This window comes from Streptopelia decaocto (genome assembly GCF_964273445.1).
Source record: "Streptopelia decaocto genome assembly, chromosome: Z".
Classification (NCBI taxonomy): domain Eukaryota; kingdom Metazoa; phylum Chordata; class Aves; order Columbiformes; family Columbidae; genus Streptopelia; species Streptopelia decaocto.
Window position 1 is genome coordinate 52015084 of NC_138657.1, and position 21679 is coordinate 52036762.

The following is a 21679-nucleotide window of genomic DNA, read 5'->3' on the forward strand; positions in this document are numbered from 1 at the left end:
TAATATCTTTTGCTTCACATTTTTTTCAGAAATGTATATGTCAAGATTCGTGTCATGTGCTAGATTTGACCATGCTTAGGTTGAGATAAATAGCTGCTGGTCACCCTGCTGAGACTACATGAATTGCAATATTGTGGCGTTGAATGAAGATACATGGGCGAGGGCTTTTGCTTTTTGAAGTGGATATCTGAAACGGAAACTGAAAAGACAAGAGAGCTAAATGGCTTATGTTCCTGTTCTCGTGTTAAGTTAATAAAATATCTTGTCATAGTGTCTCATGTTTCAGAGCACAGGGAATTCTTCTGTGTCCTTTTTTTTTTTTTTTCTATGGAACTTGATAGCAGCCTGGTTTTGATTAGACAGGGAATGCAGCCAGTTAATAATAGATGGTATTTAGAGCAGAGAATTTACATACTTGCTAGTGACGTCTGCAATGTCACAGTGATCTTGCTGATGTCCAAGTGGTGAGGTAGTGTGAAACTTGATCTGGTTGTTAAGAGAAATGTCTCTTCAGCTGGGGAAGAAAACCTAACTTCCTCTATCCCTAACAGTGTTGGAGGGGTTTCCATTCAATATTAACTTCAAAATTTCATTCATCCTTTAAATAAAGATTTAGCAACACAGACATACAAAACTACTCACGCATGAATAATTGTGTTCCAAGAGACAGCTGTGAAACAGAACACAGTAAATATTTCTGAAATTATTTATCTTGATATATAAAAGATTCACAATTTTTGAAAAGTCTTTAACAGTTGGATTGGTTCCTCTTTCAGTGCTGGCTGACACTGAGATTCCACCTGTGCCTACAGATGTGTTTGATCTTAGAAATCCATAGGGAAACATGTGGTGTATATGCATGTATGGTCATCCATATGCATATGGTATTTAATTAATGTATATCTTTATAACTCTGACTCCATTATGCCATGTTTATCTGGGATCTCATGAGAAGAGCATTAGCCTGCTCCTTGAACAACTTGAAATAGTTAAATCTCGGTCTGGTTCATACCTGTTCATATTAACAAACTGACCCTTTCTTTTGTGCAGGGTTTTGCATCTCTGCTCCTTCATTAATGCTTTGCAGTTCTCCATATTTGGTATAAATACATCTGCTAGCTGTATATCTGTCATACAAAACTCATAAGAAATGCTGTGCTTTGGAATTAGCTGCTTTATTTCTTCACTTTCCAGACTTAAGTACGTGCTGTGTACTAAGTATATGGAATTACACAAATACCAAATGCATGCATTATGGCTATCCTTTACATCTGTTATAGCAGTCATTAAGCAGCTCTCTTCTCCTTTGTGATGAGGGTAGCTGTAGGTCGTTTTTTGCCTGTTTTGATAGTTTCAGAGTCTTAATGATAGTCAATATTTGGCTTTCCATTTGCACAGTAAAAGTGATATTTGGTCATAGCATTATTCTCAGGCTTTTTTTTTTTAGGAGATATATTTTTCTCTCATGAGTAGTGCATTGTGCCACATAGCACTGGAGTGTGGCTATAGATCTACCAGAGAGGCATTTTGTCTCTGAGTGACCAGACTTTGTAGAAACAGACAACACCTAAATCCTTGACTTGAGCACTGTTGTTAGTCGATCCAGTACAGAGACCACTCTAATCTGCTGTGAAGAGGGCGGCAGCAGAGTTTACAGTGCAGGGATTAAATAATTCAGCTGGTTAAGGTATGAAAACAAGCTCATCAGTTAAAGCACTCCAGATTTTAATTAAAGCACTCCAGATTTTCATTAGTGTGACACAGCGTAATTTTCACAGGAAGTCTAAATTTTTCAGGTGCTGCAGAAGATCAGTGCCAAACAGGAAAATATTTTTAAGTTCAGAAAACTTCCTACAGTGTGAGAATCTTGACACACCTGTCTGTCAGAAAGGTTTTGTTTCACAGAAATCAAATCAGAAGAGAGGAAAATCCTCAGACTTTAAAATACATTGACAAATAGCATACTTCTAAACACGTCAATGGAGTGAAACTTAGTCCACTGCCTTGATTAATGTATTTGATAGCACTTTCCCTTTTCTGTGATTTAATCTTAAATTACTTAGCTAAGTTATTGGTGTATATATAAAAAATGAAAAGAAATATTTCTTGCAAAAAGTTTAGTTAGAGTTGTTGCAATTATTGTTTATTTTAACTTGCTTAGATATAAGATATGATCCTGTAGTAAGCACAAGCTTTGGCTTTGAAAATACTCCCCATGACAACTATTCTTTATTTGGAAACTAAAGACAGCCTTTTACTTTTAGCTGTTATTTTAAATAGGCTTGGTTGTAGTACCAAATACACTATATGTGTTCAATTTGAAAAATGTTTATTGTCATATCAAGAAAATGCTAATTTTGCAAATTTTACCTGCTTTGCTGTGATATTTGGAAATACAGTTCACTTATTGCTAGCACTTGTAGTGAGGATCAATTTTTCTGAAGTCTACTTGATCTGATTTTTTTTTCATGGGTTACTGACTTTTGGGTTCTTTGTACAAAGCATTTACGAATCCTGACTCACATATGAAAATGTAAGGAGTGCTTTAATTTGCTTGTGACTTGATTAGCAAAACTGTACTGGTTTTAGGTTATACCTATGAACTTTGCTTCTCCAGAAAGTCAGCTAAGATTCTTCTGAACTTTAAAGACACCTACTAGGAACTTAGCTGCTGTGTGGAGCTGTAGTTATCACAAATGTAAGGACAAATCCTTATGTAGTTTTTCATTATGTGAATGCGGCACATGAGAGGTAGGGTAAAGGACAGACACAGCAGGACCATATCAGCTAGTAGGAATTATACCCGATTGCTCCTGGCAGTGACATGTGTTACGTGGGTGAATCTCATCACACCCAAGATGTTTTGGGGGAAACTCATGCTGTGTTTCAGTACGTTCTCACTGTTCTCCGCTGCACAAGGTGATCCTGGAGAGGTGACCGGAGTGGCATGAGGTAATTCAGCTTTTCCACACACAACAGTCAGGAGGGTCAGCGTGTTGAGGTGCCCTAGCTTTCTACCATCTGAAAGCAACTAGAAGGGATGAGTTCGGATGGTAGAGGTTCAGGAACAGTAGTAGTTAATAGGGAAGATGGACAGGACAGAACAGGCTCATAGGTTTAACTGCAAAATAGAGATTCATTAATGGCTGGGAGGGGCAATATGAGTGGTAAGTAAGCAAAGCATTTAAGAGCAACAGAATATCTAACCATGCTCGCAGGCATGAGTGAACACTAAAGCCTGTGTTATAGGTATTTTTGAAACAAATTGGTGGTATGGAGGTGTGGGTGTGATACAGTGATACAGGCTGCTTTGTATACTAGTATTGCCGTGTAGGAACAGAAGGCTGCACAAGGCAATGACAGACACAAACCAGGCTCCAGGCTCAAGCAACTCCATCTTAAAAATACTGCTGTGCCGTGTGGTCTTACTCACTTGGGAGGTTCCTTGCTGTGCTGCTCTTTTGAAATGCAGGTGTGATTGAACCTGACTATTTTGCCTCACCCTGTTCCTCATCCCACTCATGTCTGGTATTCTCTGGCCTCCCTGGAAGCCCAGGAATTTGGAGGACAGAACAATAACAGATAGCAAGACTGCAGGATTTGCAGATTTCTGGGATACAAGTTCTTGTATGCTGTGGGGAGCACCTTGGGTTGGCAGTTCTCCTTGCTTAAAATCTCAAACATAAAACTACTTATTTGGGTTTTTCAGGCAAGAGATTGGGTTAATCTTAAATCTCTTGAATTGCCCATTTAATTGTAGTTTTTACTGGCTGAAAATAAAAGCTGGTGCCTTGTGGTCAGGCAGGGCTGATCCAAGAATGAAGCAGTGGGAAAACAATTGTTTTTTTCCTCATTGACTTTATTAGTGCTGTAACCCTTCCAAGTACACAAGAAGTGTGACTTGGGAGGTGTCAATTCCATGCCCCTGTGGTGGGGGGTGTGAAGGGTTGAGGAAGAATTAGATAGGGCAGTTGTTGCTGTATGTAAACGTAAGACTCCTTGAGAACCAGCACCACTAAAGCAAAACTCCATGGCTTTTGTCCTGTAACATAAGCTCTAGTTTAGCTGTGGGGTGGGATGCCACCCACTTAGATCTCAATTAAGATGTTGTGAGGTGTGTCTTCTGCTCTTATTCACCGAAGTGTAATCAAATCAATGGATCTTTTTATGCCCTTCCAAAAAGAAAAATAGGATTGAATTAGTTTGGGAACCTCTGTCAGTAAAACTTTTGTCTTAGTAGGAAAACAAGCTGTTTCTTGTCTGGACACCCTCACATGGTGGCAGTGGCTATGTTGTTGGTGTAAAATTGCAGAAGTTCTGAAGGAAAGCTTCTTTACATGGGGTAATTCAGGTCAGTCATTAAATTAATGGGCAACGTAGATTGGGTTTCTTCTTTTATTTTAAAGTATTTTCATTCTTCAGACCCTGCTATTAATGACAGCTTTTTTTCCCCTAAATGTTCTGAGTTAACGTTTTGTTAGAAAGTTATGAAAAGGGAAGCACTTTTGATACTTTGAGAGGACACTTTATTTTGAGAATCCTTCAGGTGGATTCTCACAGAAGAGGTGAGTTAGAAGCAAAATAGGACCCAGCTTCCTTTTGCAACACTGAGCTGCAAATCTGCTAACCACTAGGTACTGTCATGCAGGATGTTTGTCTCTCAACTTGCCAATCAATTAATTTCCATTAGGCATCAGGTCTGAGTACTGAACATGGAATGCATTTTTCCTAAATTAAACATTCTCTTTGGAGCAGAAGCTAGAGGTACAAATGTTATGAGTGCTGAAATACACATGGCAGTATTTCAGTTTTCCTCTCTTCATTGCTGAAATTCTAGTACTGGAGCTCAGAATGCTGCTCAGATTTATAATAATGTCAAGTCAGTAGATGAAAACTTTGCATTACCGTAATATAAAAGATACATAATAATTTTGTTCTTCAGGATGTGCTGTATTGTCCATGTGTTGCAGTGGAGTTTGACATTGATGTGTATCTTGCAATACACATTTCTAAAATACTTTTTTTTTTTTTTGTCTTTGTAGTTCAGATGGAGAAAATGGAACAGATGAAAAAAGAAAGGCAGGAAAATCGCCTACTGTGTTGCTGCAGACATCTGCCAATGAAATGGAATATTTTGATGACCGGAAAAAACTTGATGTTGCTAGGTAATGTAAGAAATGCTGTCAGTTTGCTTCTAGATAATCAGATAATCTGAGTTGTTACAACCCATTCAAGAAGCTATGCTGAGTAGCAAGATGTATCAGACATCCCCCTTGTGGGTTAGCTTGCACACTATGCAGGTAAACAGGAATCAGAGCCACTCCAGTGGTTACTCTGTTACCCACCACCAGCAGTCACAGTAGTGAGAATTTTGACTTTGGGAGGGCTTAGCTACCCTGTTCCAAGAAAAAAAATACATGGCACTGTTTGGTGCCACTGCTAGTTATATCCCTTTCACACTTGATTTGACAGGCAGTCAAACTGAGCTTTCTTGCTGGATTATTCATTGTCCACAGTAAAGCTATGACGGAAGTTTTCATTTCGGACTCTCTGCTGTATATTGCATCAGATTATTGTAATGTCTCTACAAAACCAGTCATTCATGCATTGTTGGGGAAATGGAATGCATTTGAAACTCTTCTAAAAGAAAAGTAAATAATACTAAAATGCCACTCAGAGGGCTTGAATACAAATTTTACATCCCTTTTACTTTGTCAATTAAGCAGCCAATGCAGAAATCAGCAGTCAACCCTGCACTGTGGTTTTGGTCACAGGGAAGATATTTAGAAAACATCATTTAACTTCCTGAAGCATCTTTGAGGAGAAAGTATTTGAAGAAATACGTGATTAATTTTATTTTTTTTGGTGCAAATGCTCCTTCCAGTTTTACCTCTCACATACAATGTAATTAACTGTTTGTTGGTGAGCTGTTGGCAAAACTTTTTTCTAAGGCCCAGTGTTCATTTCAGTTTGACCAGTACTTTACATAGGCACACAAATACATGTACACATGTGTTTTGTAGTTTTCTTCTATGAAGGGCCACTTGAGATATGCAATAACTCCCCCTGCTATCTAAACCACTTCTGCTGTACAATCTCTTTCCTAAATCCAGCTATATCTCTTTTACACTTGGAGATTCTCTTCCTCTCACACTTACAGTTTTTACTGGAAATCCTGAATCTCAAGTTTAGGACAGTAAAGAACACTTATTGTGCAGGATAAGATGCAGAAATGGAAACTTTTGTAGCACCTTTCTTTCCCCATTGAATCTTTAGCACAACATGTTCATCAGATGATTCATTATAGGAGTCCTGTGTTGTATTTTTTCCTTCTGTTCTTCAGTATGCATCTGAAGGACTCTTAGAACACAGCTGCCTTATTTTTATAGCCTGTTTATATGCTTAAGTGCTAAATAGCTTTCAGGTATAATGTTCTTCTCTTCCTGATTTATGAAACACTGTTATCCTACCTCTGCTTTTGGTTTGGTGTTCTCTTTGTTTGTTTGTGGTTTGTTTTTTTTCTGTGTGTGTGTGTTGGTTGGATGGTTTTTCTTGAACAGTCAATGCCATTAATTTCTTCTGTGTAAAACAAATAAAATGTATTTTCCCAGCCGTCCACAGGGGTTTTTCTCTGTACTTGTCCTACTCCAGATTTGTTGGCTTTTTGGTTGATTTTCTTTTTCCAATATGAATGGCTAGGGCTGTACAGATGCATCTTTCTGTATAACTGGCACTCAAAATTCTCTTTCATCTCCTCTAGGATTACTGGCTATCTTAATGGTTTCGTTAGACTACACAGTTCTTGGCCATCCTCTGACATGTGCACCTATGTGTCTTCTCCATTGCACTTTCCAAATAAACTCCCATTTTGTAGTACGAGTTCATAGCTTTCAGAACACTACCTTGCACTCTCAGCCACTAAGTTTTATTTTATCTCGCACTAGTAAGTAACATATTTAATGTTAGTATTTCATATGTTACCCAGAAACAAAATGAACATGGAACTAAGCACTGTGATAATTCATTAAGGTGTAAAAATGTCTTCAACTTTTTTTCACTTCCTTACAACTAGTAATTTAGAATATTCCTTCTAAATTAAAAGAAGATACTCAGTGAGGGCTGGCATGATTTAAGAGTAAGATATACTCCTCTTTATTGCTGCATAATCCTTGATGAATCAGATAACTATTATTAAAGTATTAAGATGTTTCATGGAAAAGCACTCCTGTTGATGTTACCAAGACTAATGAATTGAGGCCAGGCTTATGTGGGATGCCTTTTTTAATTTTCAGGACAAAGAGCAGCACAGATAGTCCACTCCTGATGATGGATATCAAGAGTGACTCCAAGATTGAAAGGAAAAAATATGCCTCAAATCAGGTAGGGCAGAGGTTGGACTTGTTTGTTTATATAATAGTACAGATAAATACATAAGTACCATGAGAACCCCCTTGTTTAGCAATATTATAGTTCATGGTTGTTTAAGGACATGGATTCCTTTTTCATCAGTGTGTCAGAGTCTGGGTAAAGCAGGATACAGACTTAATAGCCACATAGCAAAAATTAGGATTTTTTGTAAAGCAGGTGGGCAAAATGAGAAGGTTTTGGGAGGACAGCAAGTGGAATGGGTCACTTGATTGCAATAATATCTAATAAAGTATTTGTCTCTGGGTGTGGGGCTTTTGTTTTTTAGCTGAAGGCAAATGCACAATTTCATAAGCTGTTTCTAGATGTTCCCATTGATGAGCCACTAAAACAAAGTAAGTATTAACCTTGCTGTCATTGCTAGCTGTTGGTCTAAGATAATGGTGTTACCTGCCAACCGTGGTGTTATGCAAGAGGGACCATCTAAATTTTAAAAACCTTGAACCCCAGCTACCTGGAGCTATATGGCCTTCATCTGCATGCAGTGGGTGGTTTTTGTTATAATCTTGCAAGACTTAAGTCTTCAGATATTGGACATCTTTGGGAATTGTAGCCTCCTTTGCACTTCTTAGCAGAGTAACCTAAACATTTTTTTGGTACTGAAGCTTCCTTGCTGAAGGCACTACTTAACTGGGACAGCACTGGCCAAGTAACTAGCTTGAGGTTTTGCTGTTGGCAATACTTTAAGATTTAAAAATACTGGTAGGAAAAGAACTTCAAATGTTTAAACATTCTGCTGTTCTCTGTGGTAGCTATAACAAATGAGTTCTACTTAGGTATATATAACAAATGTTTCTTGAAAGGAATACAAGGAATGCAGTTCATGAGTAAGAAATGGTTTGCTTGGTGGCTGTGAAGTAACAGCAGTATTGCTTTATGTGTTGTACTTGTGTTGGTCACCTAGTCCAGACAACTGCTATAGAGCTTAAAGTTTAAAGCTTTAATTAAGCTCCTTACATTTACCTGAAAGCTAGTCAAAAAGTTTATAGGAAGCTAGGTGGTACTCTCTCGGAAAGGATTCTTGGCTTTCTGGGAACCAGTTTCATGTTATTATGCATTTCAGTCTTTGTCCTTCAGATATTTTGGGTCTAAACTTAGGCCTGTGAAATCTTCTGAACTCATCATTATTAGTTAAACTTGTCGAACATTTCGGAGTTTGATGATGTTTGTCAAAATGTATAAACTGAAACATCATAGTTTTGAAAAAAGAGCAAAACAGAAGACAAACTGATGACAGTTGACTTGGGTTCTGGTTACCTTTATAGAGTATCTATCTATTACAGGTTTTACCTGTGCTCTGCAGAAAGAAATTCTGTACCAAGGAAAGTTATTCCTTTCTGAAAACTGGATTTGCTTCCATTCCAAGGTTTTTGGTAAAGACACTAAGGTTAGTAAAATCTTTATGTACAGAACAGTAATGCCATTCCTAAACAATTTATTCATCACCAGAAGTTCACATTATTAGGCTATAATACTATTAATTGTTATACTGCCAGGTGTTATTGAATACAATCAATATTCAGAAACAATGCCTGAAAGTCACTCTAGAACTGGAGCACTATTATTATTATTATTAAAGACTAAGTTTCTCTCTTAAGGATGTCCTGTCTGAAAAAAAATAGATAAAAGGACCTGTCATGCAGTGGTGAGGACATTGCCAAGCCCATGTAGCACAAACTGTAAAAAATTATTCTCTTGAATTAAGTATGGAAAGGAGGAGGAGGAAAGAAGCCTGAACAGTATAAGGACCACAAGACTGTAGTTGAGGAACCAGAGAGGAAGATCAAATGTATTGAGAGCGTTAAAGAGGAAGAACTAAAACTGGCTTCTGAGTTGAATGGCAAAGGTCTTTGAGGGCTTCTTTAGCACTCCTTGTGTTCTGCATAAACAGAGAATGGGGAAATTAAAAACAGTTTGCTAGGTTTTTACTTGTAAGCCTAGTATGAAGAGCAGAAATGGGACATGAACAGTTGGGAAGATCCTAAATTACAAGATCATCATTTACTCTTTCTTTGTGCAGATATGACTCACCTAAGTCTTCAGCCCCCTGTGGCAAACAATACACATACAGATAAAAATAAAACCTTGCCAAGAAGATTTGTGTTCTAGTTCTGTTGATTCCAAGCTTTTGAAGTGGTTTTCTTTGTTTACATAAACTCAGCTTTGGTTTTGAGTTTTTATTGGGAAACAGCTCGATTTATTGTGGGGATTTCTTTGGCTTCTTTCTGAAGTACTTCCTTGAACAAAGTTCCTGGTTAGATCAAGGCCCTTTGTCAGTGAATTGGGTGCTGAAACCAGTTTAGGAGTTGACAGTATCTTATTTCTCTGCTGTCAACCATTTTGATGGAACACTGTCTGTCTTTTAAATGACGTTTAAGAAGCTGGAATAGGTTTAAAGAATGCCTAATATTATTAACAACATATTGTTCATAGTGGCTGGTATGGGTTATTGTGTTTTACTGCTTGGCCCAAGAAACTGAGTTATTTTTAATTCCTAGGTAGTGGATTCTGTTAGTGATAGTAGTACGTTAAAGTGAATGGTATGTGTGCGGGTGAAGGCCATGATGACACGAACAAGGAAACCAAAGATACCAAATTGTTGGATACTGTAATTCATAATTAGTAACAGCTATCTTGACAATTAGCTTCATAAAAATTGAAGCTGCTGTACTACCAATGTCCCGTTCATCACGAACAAGTGTGACTACTTCAAACTGTGGACAGTTTTCTAAATCCAAGCTAAGCTAAATGTCTACAAAAATCCAGCAGAACTCCACCAAGTAGACTAGGAAGACCCGAGAAAAAAAGATGCAGAATGGTAATAATGTAGTACTAGGAAATTCTCCCTGTGAACAAGGTTTTACATGCAGGAATATATACATATTTGTGAATATGATGAAAAGGGAAAACATATTAGAAGACAGCATAGAGTGGACAGTGTTTGTGGCTATAGTGATAGTCTAGATTATTCAATTTTGGGTCATTGTTTTCAATATATATTGGAGGGAAAATGAAGAATTAAGGGAATAGGCTTGATCGTTTACTTCCAGCTGTCTTCCCCTACCCCTGCAACACACACTTAAAGCTTTGTTCAGTCACATGCAGCAGGCACAAGCTTTATGATGCCATGAACAAAAAAGCAGGAAAATCAGGGATATAATGAACAACAACGTAATGGGAGGGGGAGCAGGAAATCAAGTTTAACAGGAAGGGGAACCTTCCTAGCAGTGAGATACACTGACAAAGTTTCCAAGACATAAAACCGTTCATTGCTTCGAACTTGTAAAACAATTTAAGCTTAGTGATAAAGTGTTTTATTGTGAAAAACAGCAGGCCTTCATGTTGTAATAAATTTTTCAAAATGAATTCTACCTGCAGGATTTTTTTTTTTTTTTTTTCATCGAAAGCTTTGTTGGAGGGAGTAGCCATTCAAGTCAGGAGGTTTTAATTCTTCAGTGTAAACACTATGCAAATTCACCAAAAAAAAAGTGGGATTGAATAGGCTTTGAAACATATCCCTGCCTTTTCCAGATAGTTCTGTTTTGCCTGTAGTCTTTGCCTTGAGTCTTTACATTTTAGTTGCTTTCCAAGTTGCCTGCAGGTAAACCTTTTTCCTGAAATAATTATTACTCCAGATAGACATAAAGTGCTTTGCAGTGACTTTACCATTTTAATCTAGTGCTGTGTTAACAGTGCAGTTAGCAAGTGCTTAATCCCGCTGAAGTACACTTCAGACTTGATTACAGTAATGTTATCCGTCAAAATAGCATGCAGTAGAATGCCATTAACGTCTGTGATTTAAGGTTCTTTGAGGTGAACTGAACCAATTAGAAAACTTCTAAGTTGCTTTTTTGTCATTACTATTAGCAGAATTTCTGCTGAAAAATCTTCTGTTTTGGTTTGGATTGTTGTTTGTTTGGGTTTTTTTTAAAGAAGCGATGCAGAATCTCTTCTGACTACCTGAGGTTTCTGTGGTTTTCCTGTCAAACACACATCATATTGGCTCCCTTCTCCCCACTCCCAGATAAAGCTGCACTTAAGTGTTGCAAAAATTTTGTGGAACTATGCAATATTTAGTTCAAGAAGAAAAGGTATAGTGGAGGACCTGTTTAATTACCCATTGTCTGAAGCAGGACAAATAAAGCTTACATGTTAAAAAAAACAGTAGAACAGATGATGCCCAGATTTACAGATTCTTAGACCCAGGCCTGGAACTAAGAATAATTAAAATTATATGTGTTGGGTTGGGTGTTTTTTGCTTGGGAAGTGGGGGGTTGGTTTTGTTTGCTGGGGGGAGGGGGGGAAGGTGTGTGGTTTTTTTTGTTTTGTGGTGGCGTTGGTTTTGTCTGCAAACACACTTTTTTAACTAAACTGAGCACCAACTAAAGAGTAAGTTTCTAGCCCATAGATGACAAGCAGATACTTGACTAGCCAGCCATTCTTGAACAGTGGCTGGCAATCTTGCACCCAGACTAATGTACACAAGTACATTTTTGTTACCTGGCAGAATTTTTCATTTCATGACTTTGTGTTGCTGTTGTGAACAAAAGTTAACAAGGTTTTATGAAACTGTGCACAGAGTAAATTCATTCTGCCTCTGCACTGACATGTGCTGTGATCACTTGTCAAAGAATCTTCAGACATTTTTAATCTTGCTTCCAAATTTCTCAGGTAGTTGTGACAGTGTGTGCCAAAGGAATTTTTAACAGGAGCTGCCTTGTAATCATGTGTATCCAGAATTATTGTATTTGTCTAACTAACTTGCTAAGCTCTAGGCTTTTCAACTGAACGTCAAACCTGGTATTCAGTCCTTTGTAATATGGAGTTTACCAGAAGAGGCCATACAGAATATGTGAAGTACTCTGAAACTGAACAGGCGTTAAGCTGATGGGGTTGGGTGTAAACACAAAGCAGGAAGGAAAACTGAGAACTTTTCAGTGTAAGTGTAGACTGTCTGGATGGCACACACCAGAATCAATTTTACGTCAGTACGTGTGTGGTTGTTGGATCTTTCAACATTGCTAAAAGATGAGTTGTTTACTCAGCTGCTTGTTGCAGACTGAAGGATCTGTAAGTGGTGAGAATACTTTTGTTCATTCTTCAACAACCCTCTCTTGTCTGATGTGTTCTGAAATGTTTTGTTTCTAAACAAAGAAGCCTAGCTTTAAGACTGGTTTCTTCTGCAGATACACAATGAACTAAGCCTTTAGCCTTGCCAGAGCCGGAACAAATGAGGAAAGGAAGACACAAGCAAAAGCCTGGATTGGCATTTCATTAAAATAGAAGAAAAAATAGTTAAGAAATAGTAATAATCTGAAACCATATCTGTTCCGCATGACATTAGTAATCAGAGACATAATGGAGAAATCTTTGTATGAAGAGTGTAGAAGGTCTGGCTTATCACAGCTGGTAAATTGCTTCTTTGTGAGAGAGCATGCGGATTTGTATGTGTCTATTGGGATTCTTAACGCTACCTTGATCTTGTTTCAGATTAGTATACCTGTGCTCTCAGTGACACTTCTGAAGAAAACAAAAACTGCTCTTCTTGTGCCAAATGCTTTGATCATAGCAACAGTCACAGATAGGGTAAGTACTGGTAGAGGGCAAAGCTATTGCACTCCATCCGCTTTTCTTTTTTTTCTGCCTTTTTTTTTTTTTTTTTCTCCCTACTTATTGGCAGTAATATGAGGGATCCTTGAAGGTGCTGAGTGGCTGTTTAAACAGCTGTAGGAATTGGTTGCATATGGGCATTTAAACTTGGGACCCTGGAGGATCTGGTTTCTTAAGAGATGATTTTGTCATCTTCTGTCTCCTCTCTTGTCAAGGACTATTTTTATTCTTCCTACTAACTCCCTGTATTTTCTCTTTGGATCTGCAGTAAACAAAGCTAGGTAGAACTCTGTGAGGAAATAAGAGACACAATCTCTGGTTGCCACCTGTTCTTTGTAACCCATCATTCCAGATTCTCCAAGATTGCTGTGTGGTGGCTCTGGGAGAACTGGAACAGCTAGGTCAGGAAGTGCCTGCACAGGGAGTTACCTGCCCTGCTGTGGCAGCTTTGAGAGTACTCTTTCTTTTACTTGGGTCTCTTACCTGACCAGCAATACCTTAGATGACAAAATACAGACGCTTACAGTAATGTTCCAGACTAGTAATTGTATCGATCAGTATAAAATATGGTTATCCTACAAGCAGCTTTAGAACCAGTCCATTTTCATTGCACAAGTATTTTGTGGATGCAGGAGAATGTACCAAAAAAGTGAGTTCTGTTTTTTTGGTTGTTTGTTTGTTTGTTTTGTTTTAAAGGGGTAGGTAAAACATAGTATGCAAAGTCTGCTCTGGTTCCTGCAGCAGAACATGACAACTTTTAATGCACAAGTTCTATATTCCTTGTGATTAGCTGCAGGGTTAGAAGGGGTGGGGGTTTTTACTGCTCTATGAAAGTTCTTGAAAGTAGTTACTTGATGTGCAAAACCACCTATCAATTTCATTTTGATAAAAGGAAGCTTGTACTGTATGTTTTTTCTCAAACAGTTTTGAAACTTCTGTTTTTCAGTACATGTTTGTCTCCTTACTCTCCAGAGATACCACTTACAAGCTATTAAAATCTATCTGTAGACATCTTGAGGTAAGAACTAATGGGAGTGAAGATGGTACATAGCTTTGTGTTCATTATTACTACTTTCCTACTGTTAAATGCTAGGCAGTTTCTGAGTGTGTTCCTTGTTAACACTGCTGCTTCTTTCAGGATACAAGCACAGGCAACAGTCCAAATCCCTCTTCTCTAGAAAACAGCTTCAGGGCTGATCATCCTACAACTCTGTCCTTGGTAAATGGCTTAGATGTTTGTTTTTTCATTGCATGGCACCTTTCATTGCAAGTACTGCTTACAATGTCTGAAGAAAGGCAACTGAAGGAAATAGTGACATCTATTTCTAAAACTTCCGTGAGTTTTTTCAACATCAGGAAGCAATGGGGAAAAATTGTCATAGAAGTAAGTTGATCTGATCACATGCAGTACATATATATATACATGTGTATGCTTTGGATATACTCCAAAGTTTGCATGCTCTGCATATCTCTTGTTAGCAGTCAGGTTTCACAGAGCTCTGTACTGACTTCAAGTTGCCTCTTCCTCTGCCATAAACAGTTTTTGAAGTGTTTCTAGTTGCCTCTGTGAGGCAGTTCAGATGTCTGAAAGAGCTCTGTAGCCACATGTGATGACCAGAGTCTAATTCTAGTAATGCCTGTCCTGGACTTGTGAGTTTGTCTAACTTGACAGTCTTAACAGACTTAATCTCTTCACTTAAATGAAGGCAGAGGATGATGCTTCAATTCTGGTGGTCATACAGGGCTTATTTTGCTAACTTGATCTCAACATCTTGATACCAGAGATTGTTCCTGATTGAGCAGTTTTAAATCTGTAATTGTTGGTTCAATTTCTAGAGGGAGGTCAGAGGAAATAAGATTTATTAGATTTAGAACAGGCCTGAGCTTTCTCATGACTCTTTCTCCCTGTCAGGATTTCAATGAAGACTATTCTGACTTAGATGGAATAGTGCAGCAGCGGAGACAAGAGATGGAAGAGTCCAGCAGCACAGGCTCTCAGACGCCGGAGCTGGAATGCTTCCAAGGTGCGTGAGATCATGAGGCTCCAAGAAAATGAGAAGGGCTTAACTCTCAGTTTTGGTTCTCTAATGCCCTTCTGATGTGGAATCTGCATTCTCCACAGTCCTGGAGAATTCCATGGTTTTTAAGGTGTTCCTCAAAGCCACAATAGCTGCGTTTCTGTTATTATAATCCTTGGCATTCCAAACTCAGGCAGTTACTTGGTCAGCAGCAGATCTGATTTGTCACTAGTGCCTCCAGCTGCTTATCCATGTGCTGTCTGCTCCCTACATCACCCATCAGCTATGCTGGCAGAGGTACAATGCAGGAGGTATTCCTCCTTCAGAAAAAAAAAAAAAAGGAAAAAACAAACAAAACCCCATATTTTATAGTATTTCAGACACAGTGTAACTTCTTCTGATCTATACAAATAATGTTCTGTCCTGTGGTGGCTTTTGGTTGTCAAAAAAAAGCTTTTTAACATGTTTTTGTGGTTTTGTTTTTTAAACCCTCATTTTACTCTTTGCAGTTATTAACACATTTGAAGATACTGTCCAAAGTTATTTTTTCTTAACACTACTGTTTGTAGTCTCATATGCCTCACGTTCTTCACCTAATTAGCAGGAATGCTGTGTAGAAACAGCAGAACTAGTTTTATGTAGATCAAGGCGAATGTTATTAGCAGAACCTAGGGTATTATTCTGCTGTACAATTGATACATATTAACAGCATAACAATACATTGGTATATTATTACTCCTGGTTCCATCTTTTAAATGAAGTACTGTCATTTCTTTATAACAGTTTTCTGTCCTATTACTTTTAATTAACTTGTTAATTTTCCTACTTGTCTTTTGTTCGGTGGTATGATTTGGGGCTATTTGCTTTCATTGGTCTTTGGTGTTTTCTGTATGTGTATTTTTAATTGTTTGGTGGTGTTCATGAAGCAGTGACTAAATTATTGTGTCATCACTTGCCACATGAATGCTTCTGAATAACAATGTACTCTCTTACTTCTTCACAGGTAATAACTGCTTCAAACCCATCCATTTTCCTTTTCCACAATTAAAAACCAATATCCAGTTAAAGAATCACCCTAGAAAAAGGAGATGAGGGGTAGGGTAAAACACATCTGTCACTTGTCATTCTATTTCTTGTGCATTATTAGAGCAGTCCAAGGTGTGCAAGTAAAACATGAACAAAACTGAGCGTGACTGGATTTTTCTGTCCCACCCCTTTCAAGACATAATCTGCATTTAAAGAACAGTCAGGAAATGGAGCTACAGTCTTTTCTTTAATGTATCAATGCCATTTCTCCATTTGATGTTGCTATTAAAGTCATTTGGAATCATCAGCATATTTGGCCCTTTTGAGAGATGTATTTTGTGTCTCTGTAATCTTGTGACTGGAAACGGAGTGATAACCTTCAAAGTTTGCACAGGTTGCCATCTTTCAAATTATCTGGGAATGTAAGTGCAGAATAAATCATCCTCTTCCAGTCCAGGTGTTCTTTATATTTCACGATGATGTGGAGTTACTGTGCAAACTGTTTTAAGGCTACTAAACCAACTGTTGCTTTCTGTCCAAGTCCAGAAATTCACCTTTTAAAATCGTCCTCTTCCCCTGCTCCTTGACTATCTTAAGATACCAGGAGCTTCCTTTGACTTCATAGTTCAGCTTTATTAAAAATCTTGCTTTTGACAGATTATCATCTTGTTGAGACACAGACTCACTTAAAAGTTTCCAAGACTGATGCAAAGTCTGTCCGTTCAGATGCACACAATAAACGTGGACCCGATGGAAAAGCCCAAAACAGTCCTCGAAATGGTAAGGAGTCAAGGGCAGATCTTCAGCTGGAGTTAGTTGACATAAGTTTGCATAGTTACGTCAGCTCATCTAATTTGAAAGATCTCTTTCTTGTTTATCCCTCTGTTCATATTATCTGTTGCATGCTTCAGAACCATTTGTGTGCCATGGTCTGCTTTGATAAAAGTAACATTTGGTGCTTTTCCTTGCAGGTCATTCTGAAACCTTCAGGTTCTTCCACAAAGTGAAGTCCCAGAAGCTCTTATCTCTGAACCATGTACTTATATTTTACGCAATTCTGTAAGTTAGCAATTAATACCAAGATTTTCAAAATACTAAGATTTTCTTATGCTTACATAGATTAATAATTTCGGCGTTTATGCTTTTCAGAAGTAGAAATACTGGGGGAGGCTTACTTTACAGGTCTTTTGCTTTTTAAAGCAAAGGGTCTTTTGGTTCAGGAATGTTAAAAGAGTTTAACTACTTGCAGGTTCATTTTACGTGTGGCTTAGCAAAGCTATACTCAAGGCTGAGAATTTCATAACTGTCTTAATGCCACTGCTGGGTGTTCCTGAGGTGTTTCTAAGAATGATACCTTTACTGCTCAACATGTACAAGAAACAGTTTAAGGCTTTAAACATTAAATTTGTCACATATCTCTAAAGTTTCCATTAACTGAGATACCGTATTTTTCTTTCTTACAGTGTTTGCGTATTAATATTTTCTACGTTCTACATGAGATATAAAATCAGTGTCCTGGAGGAACGTCTTATTTCCATCACATCCTTTGATTCACATATTAAGGAGTAAGATACACTCTGTAAAATTTTAGGGGTTTAAAATCTTTTTCCAGTATCCATCATGCTCATCTATTTTCTTCAGAAAGCACTGAGATACTGTAGTGCCTTTGTGATACTTTCATGTCCTGTAGTTCTTGTATCTGTACTAGCCTCATCTCACGGCTTTCTGTTTAAGACTTTTAGTACAAATGTGATATATTATGGTGTACTACTGTCTTGAGAATGTTTCAGATAGCTGTAACTTCAGTGTAAACTGCTGAACTGAGCAATTCCTTTCCAGAGCAATGATTCTGTAGAAAAGGTATAACTTCAGTCCTCAGCCTTAATGTCATATGATTAGCCTGACATGAAAGAAGGTTCTTTATCATCTTTAGGCGAACACATCTGACTTGCTTTTATGTTTTCTAAAGCTTTGGGCTGCCTATATTCTCTTTAGAAACTGATACCCTGTCTTGCTAAAATAAGATTTTAAAACACACTACAAAACCAAAACAAAGTAAAAAAAAAAATAATCCAGACATACCAAGGGAAGGTCCTTTGTGTATTTGAAGAGGATATAGGGAAACGGGCCATAGTTCCATAGCAAATTTTATAGTTAGAGTCATGGATGTCATCTGCCCCTGCCTTTTTCTTTTAATCTCCGTGCTGCATGGATAGGAAATACACAGACAACAAATGGAGAGGCATTGCAGGGGCATACATCACAGCAATATGCTGCTGGAGGTTTTATCAGCTTCCTGCTCCTCTCTTAGGACAGAAGGCAGTTAACTAGATACTGCTGAGAATACTGATCAGTTTATTTAGCATTAAATTTTGCATTAACTCTTCTCTCCTTATAAGTGATTTCTTCTTGAGCTGCTCCGAAAAACATGGCTTCAAAAGTTGTTTATAAATGTCAGTGCACAGCGAGCAGCCACATGCAGTATGGGTGGGAATGCTGACAGCTGGAGAAGCACCATCTGAAAAACAGGACAAATGAAATTCAAGACAGAGCTGTTCCCACACTGGGTGAAACTGTCTGAAAAGTGTTTCAGACCTGTAGCAAGCTCTTGAATAAGTGTGCTTGTTAATTCAGCTTTCTCTGATGACCTGTCCATGACAAACAGGTCGTTCTGACAATGTGCTTGAGGTCGTACTGAACAATGACTGTGCTGCTTAGGATCCAGCTGCTCTCAGCTGTCTTCTGTGGAAGGCAGCAGGACTTCTATGCTTGTGTCAGAAGACTGAGCTAGGTTGTTGATAAAAAATGAATAGGAAGAAAATTACTCTTAAACAGGCTTGCATTTTTATTTTACCAATAGTGCAAGGAAAGGGTAAACCTACCTCTAATAGTAGGCGATATCAAAAGCCATTTTCCCACTTTTGACATGTTTTTATTAGCAGGACTCTGTGTCCCTCTTCTGAAGCACTCTTACACAAGAAAGTCCTGTTTTCTGTTGCTCTGATCCCAAATGGTACAAGATGCGGGGTGATCTATTGTACAATTCTACAATGTCAAGGGTTTGGGATTTTTTTTATTTCCTCCAAGTCACAGAACAAGGAATTTATGCAACTTTTCAACTTACTTCCAGTGGAAATAGCTGTAAAGTTTTCCATCCAACGTTCTGGAGAATAAGACCACATAAAGAATGTACCCAAGACTGCAGAAACAACTCAGGCCTTTGTTTCTGTAAACAAGTACAGTTCACAGTGTCACCACTGTATTCCCATCTGCATGTATCTCTCAGTTCTGTTTTCCCCTATTTTGCTTCTGTCACACTTCTTCATTCTGTTTGACAGACATCCAGTGCGCCAAGGCTTGGGATCTCATCTGCAAATTAATGCTGATGCCCTTTGTGATGAGTTAACTGCTAATCTTATAAAATTGGAAAAGGTAACTTCTTGTGATATAATGCAAATGCTGATACACTAACCAGGTTGTTGCTGAATTTCTGTAGTCTGTTATTTTGAAAAGTGCCAAGTTACCCCCAGATTTGATACCAGGAGCTGGCATGTTTTCCTAGACAAAGGACTGCTTTTTGGACTATAAATTAGCCCAAGTGCAAGCATTGGTATATGCAAATATTTTGTCTTGAGCTGAGGCTTACAACCAGAAATACTAATAAACTAGATACTCCAGGGGTGATTACTGTGTGTAAGAACTCTTTTTTTTTTTTCTTTTTTTCCCCATCAAAACTAAGGATTCTGAACTTAACCTTTATTACTATTTGATGAACTTTTCTGGGGCTTTTGAGTTTTGATTTTTTGATTAAGAAAAACAGTGCTGACTTACATATGTAGTCAGCCTCTTCATATGAAGTGTCTGGAATCTGCCTGTTTCACTTTAGTAACACAAATGCTGCTGCACCAGTTGTGTAATTCCCTATACCTGACATTTACTTTTTACCATTCTCAAATTGCAAAACTAAATGCACTTGCTGACTTAAATTGGAAACCTGCGCAAAACAAGAGTGGGTGTGCAGACCTTGTTTCCACTTTAGGTGTTGTGGTAGGCTAACCCTGGCCAGTAGTCAGATGCCCACACAGCTGCTCTCCCAGTCCCCCTTTCTACCAGGGCAGGGGGAGAAAATACGATGAGAAAGTTTTTGGGTCAAGATAAAGACAGGGAGGTTGCTTACCAGTTACTGTTGCAGGCAAAACAGACTTCACCTGGGGAAAATCACTTGAATATAGTGGCAGTTAAAATAGGTTTGGTTAGTGAGAAACAAGGATAAATGATACAACAAAATGTTTCCTGTCCCAGGCTCAACTTCACTCCTTTGTTTCTGACTCCTCATGCCACTCCCTGGCCCCCAAGTGCAGCTGGGGAGGTGCTTATAGTCAGTACGTAACAACTTTCCCTCTGATCATTTCTTCCCCCATTTACCCCTTGCTGCAACAAGTGCTCCTTTAAGGGCTCCAGTTCTTCAGGAAATAACCACCTGCTCTGACATGGGTTCTCCATGGTCTGTGGTGTGGACATCTACTCTGCCACACAGCACCTCCTTTTCAGACCTTGATGTTCCTTCTGTTGTTTCTCACCCTCTTACTCTCCTCCTCTCTCTGTTTGGTGTTTTTCACTGTTCTTAGATACACCCTCTCAGAGGGTTCACCACTGGTGTGGCTGGGGGACTCGGCTGTACCCTGTGGTGGGTCCATTGGGGTCTTCTGGAATGGCTGTGTCCTGCACAGGGACACAACAGCTGCCCCTGCAGCCCCCTGTCCCACTCCTCCCCCCAGACCTTGACACCTGCACCCAGTACAGGTGTATGTGATGTTATGTGTTGGGAACGCATATACTGCCCAAGCATGGAAAAAAGTATCCATGAAGTGAAAATGAAAGTTACTTGAATTCCTTTGTGCTTAAGTCACATGTAATATTTTTGCCTCTGTTTCTAAAAACGAGTGCCTGTCAAGGTCTTTCAAGGTCTTGCAACACCTTTTTTTTTTTTTTTCCCGGACCAGTTTCTCGAATAGCATAAAGCCAGGATTATATAATATCACTGTTTGCCTGTGTGGCATAGGTTTTACAAAGACTGCCAAAAAGAGGTTTCTCCCCGTACATCTCCACCTCCTTGACTGTGGAAGTCTAGAGTAATGCTAGCATAACCCCTCTGTGCTCTCTGGATAATAATATGAATACGAGGGGAAAATGCTCACCAGGTGATTACCCGATAGAATCTTTAGCCAAATTAGGTAATTTAAGAGGTTACTGCTTTCCAGCTCTCTGAAACAGGCTGGCAAGATGGTTCATGGGAGACCTCACTTCCTTTCAGCGGGAAGCCAGCCAGGCAGCCCTTTGCAGCAGCAGGAGGCACTTTCCCACTCCCTTATATAGTCTCTGCTTGGAGACACAGCAAAAGGTGGCTCGATGATCAGATCATTCAGCTGTTCCCAGAGAAATGGCCCTCTGTCCTGAATTAGTTGCGTGCTTTTTTTCAGTTACTGTCTACAGGATTGGATCCTTAAAGTCTTACATTGTATTTGCCAGTCACTCAAGACACAATCGATGCTGTGCATACAAGCTAAATGAGTATCACCCGCAGCCACACGTGGCCACAT

At 38.7% G+C, this 21679-nt stretch overlaps 1 protein-coding gene across 4 annotated transcripts in view; it reads left to right on the forward strand.

Annotated features, from left to right (window-relative positions):
* Positions 1-21679, forward strand: part of GRAMD2B (GRAM domain containing 2B) — a 32007-nt gene that overhangs the window by 7703 nt on the left and 2625 nt on the right. For 3 of the 4 annotated variants that reach the window (XM_082075517.1, XM_082075519.1, XM_082075518.1), the window contains exons 2-13: positions 5043-5165; positions 7293-7380; positions 7694-7760; positions 8709-8812; positions 12916-13011; positions 13982-14053; positions 14174-14254; positions 14948-15059; positions 16737-16859; positions 17051-17138; positions 17543-17644; positions 19418-19511. In XM_082075517.1, the coding sequence (XP_081931643.1) occupies positions 5043-5165; positions 7293-7380; positions 7694-7760; positions 8709-8812; positions 12916-13011; positions 13982-14053; positions 14174-14254; positions 14948-15059; positions 16737-16859; positions 17051-17138; positions 17543-17644; positions 19418-19511 (1150 nt within the window). The remainder of the gene's footprint in view (positions 1-5042; positions 5166-7292; positions 7381-7693; positions 7761-8708; positions 8813-12915; positions 13012-13981; positions 14054-14173; positions 14255-14947; positions 15060-16736; positions 16860-17050; positions 17139-17542; positions 17645-19417; positions 19512-21679) is intronic. The other variant, XM_082075520.1, reaches the window with a different exon arrangement.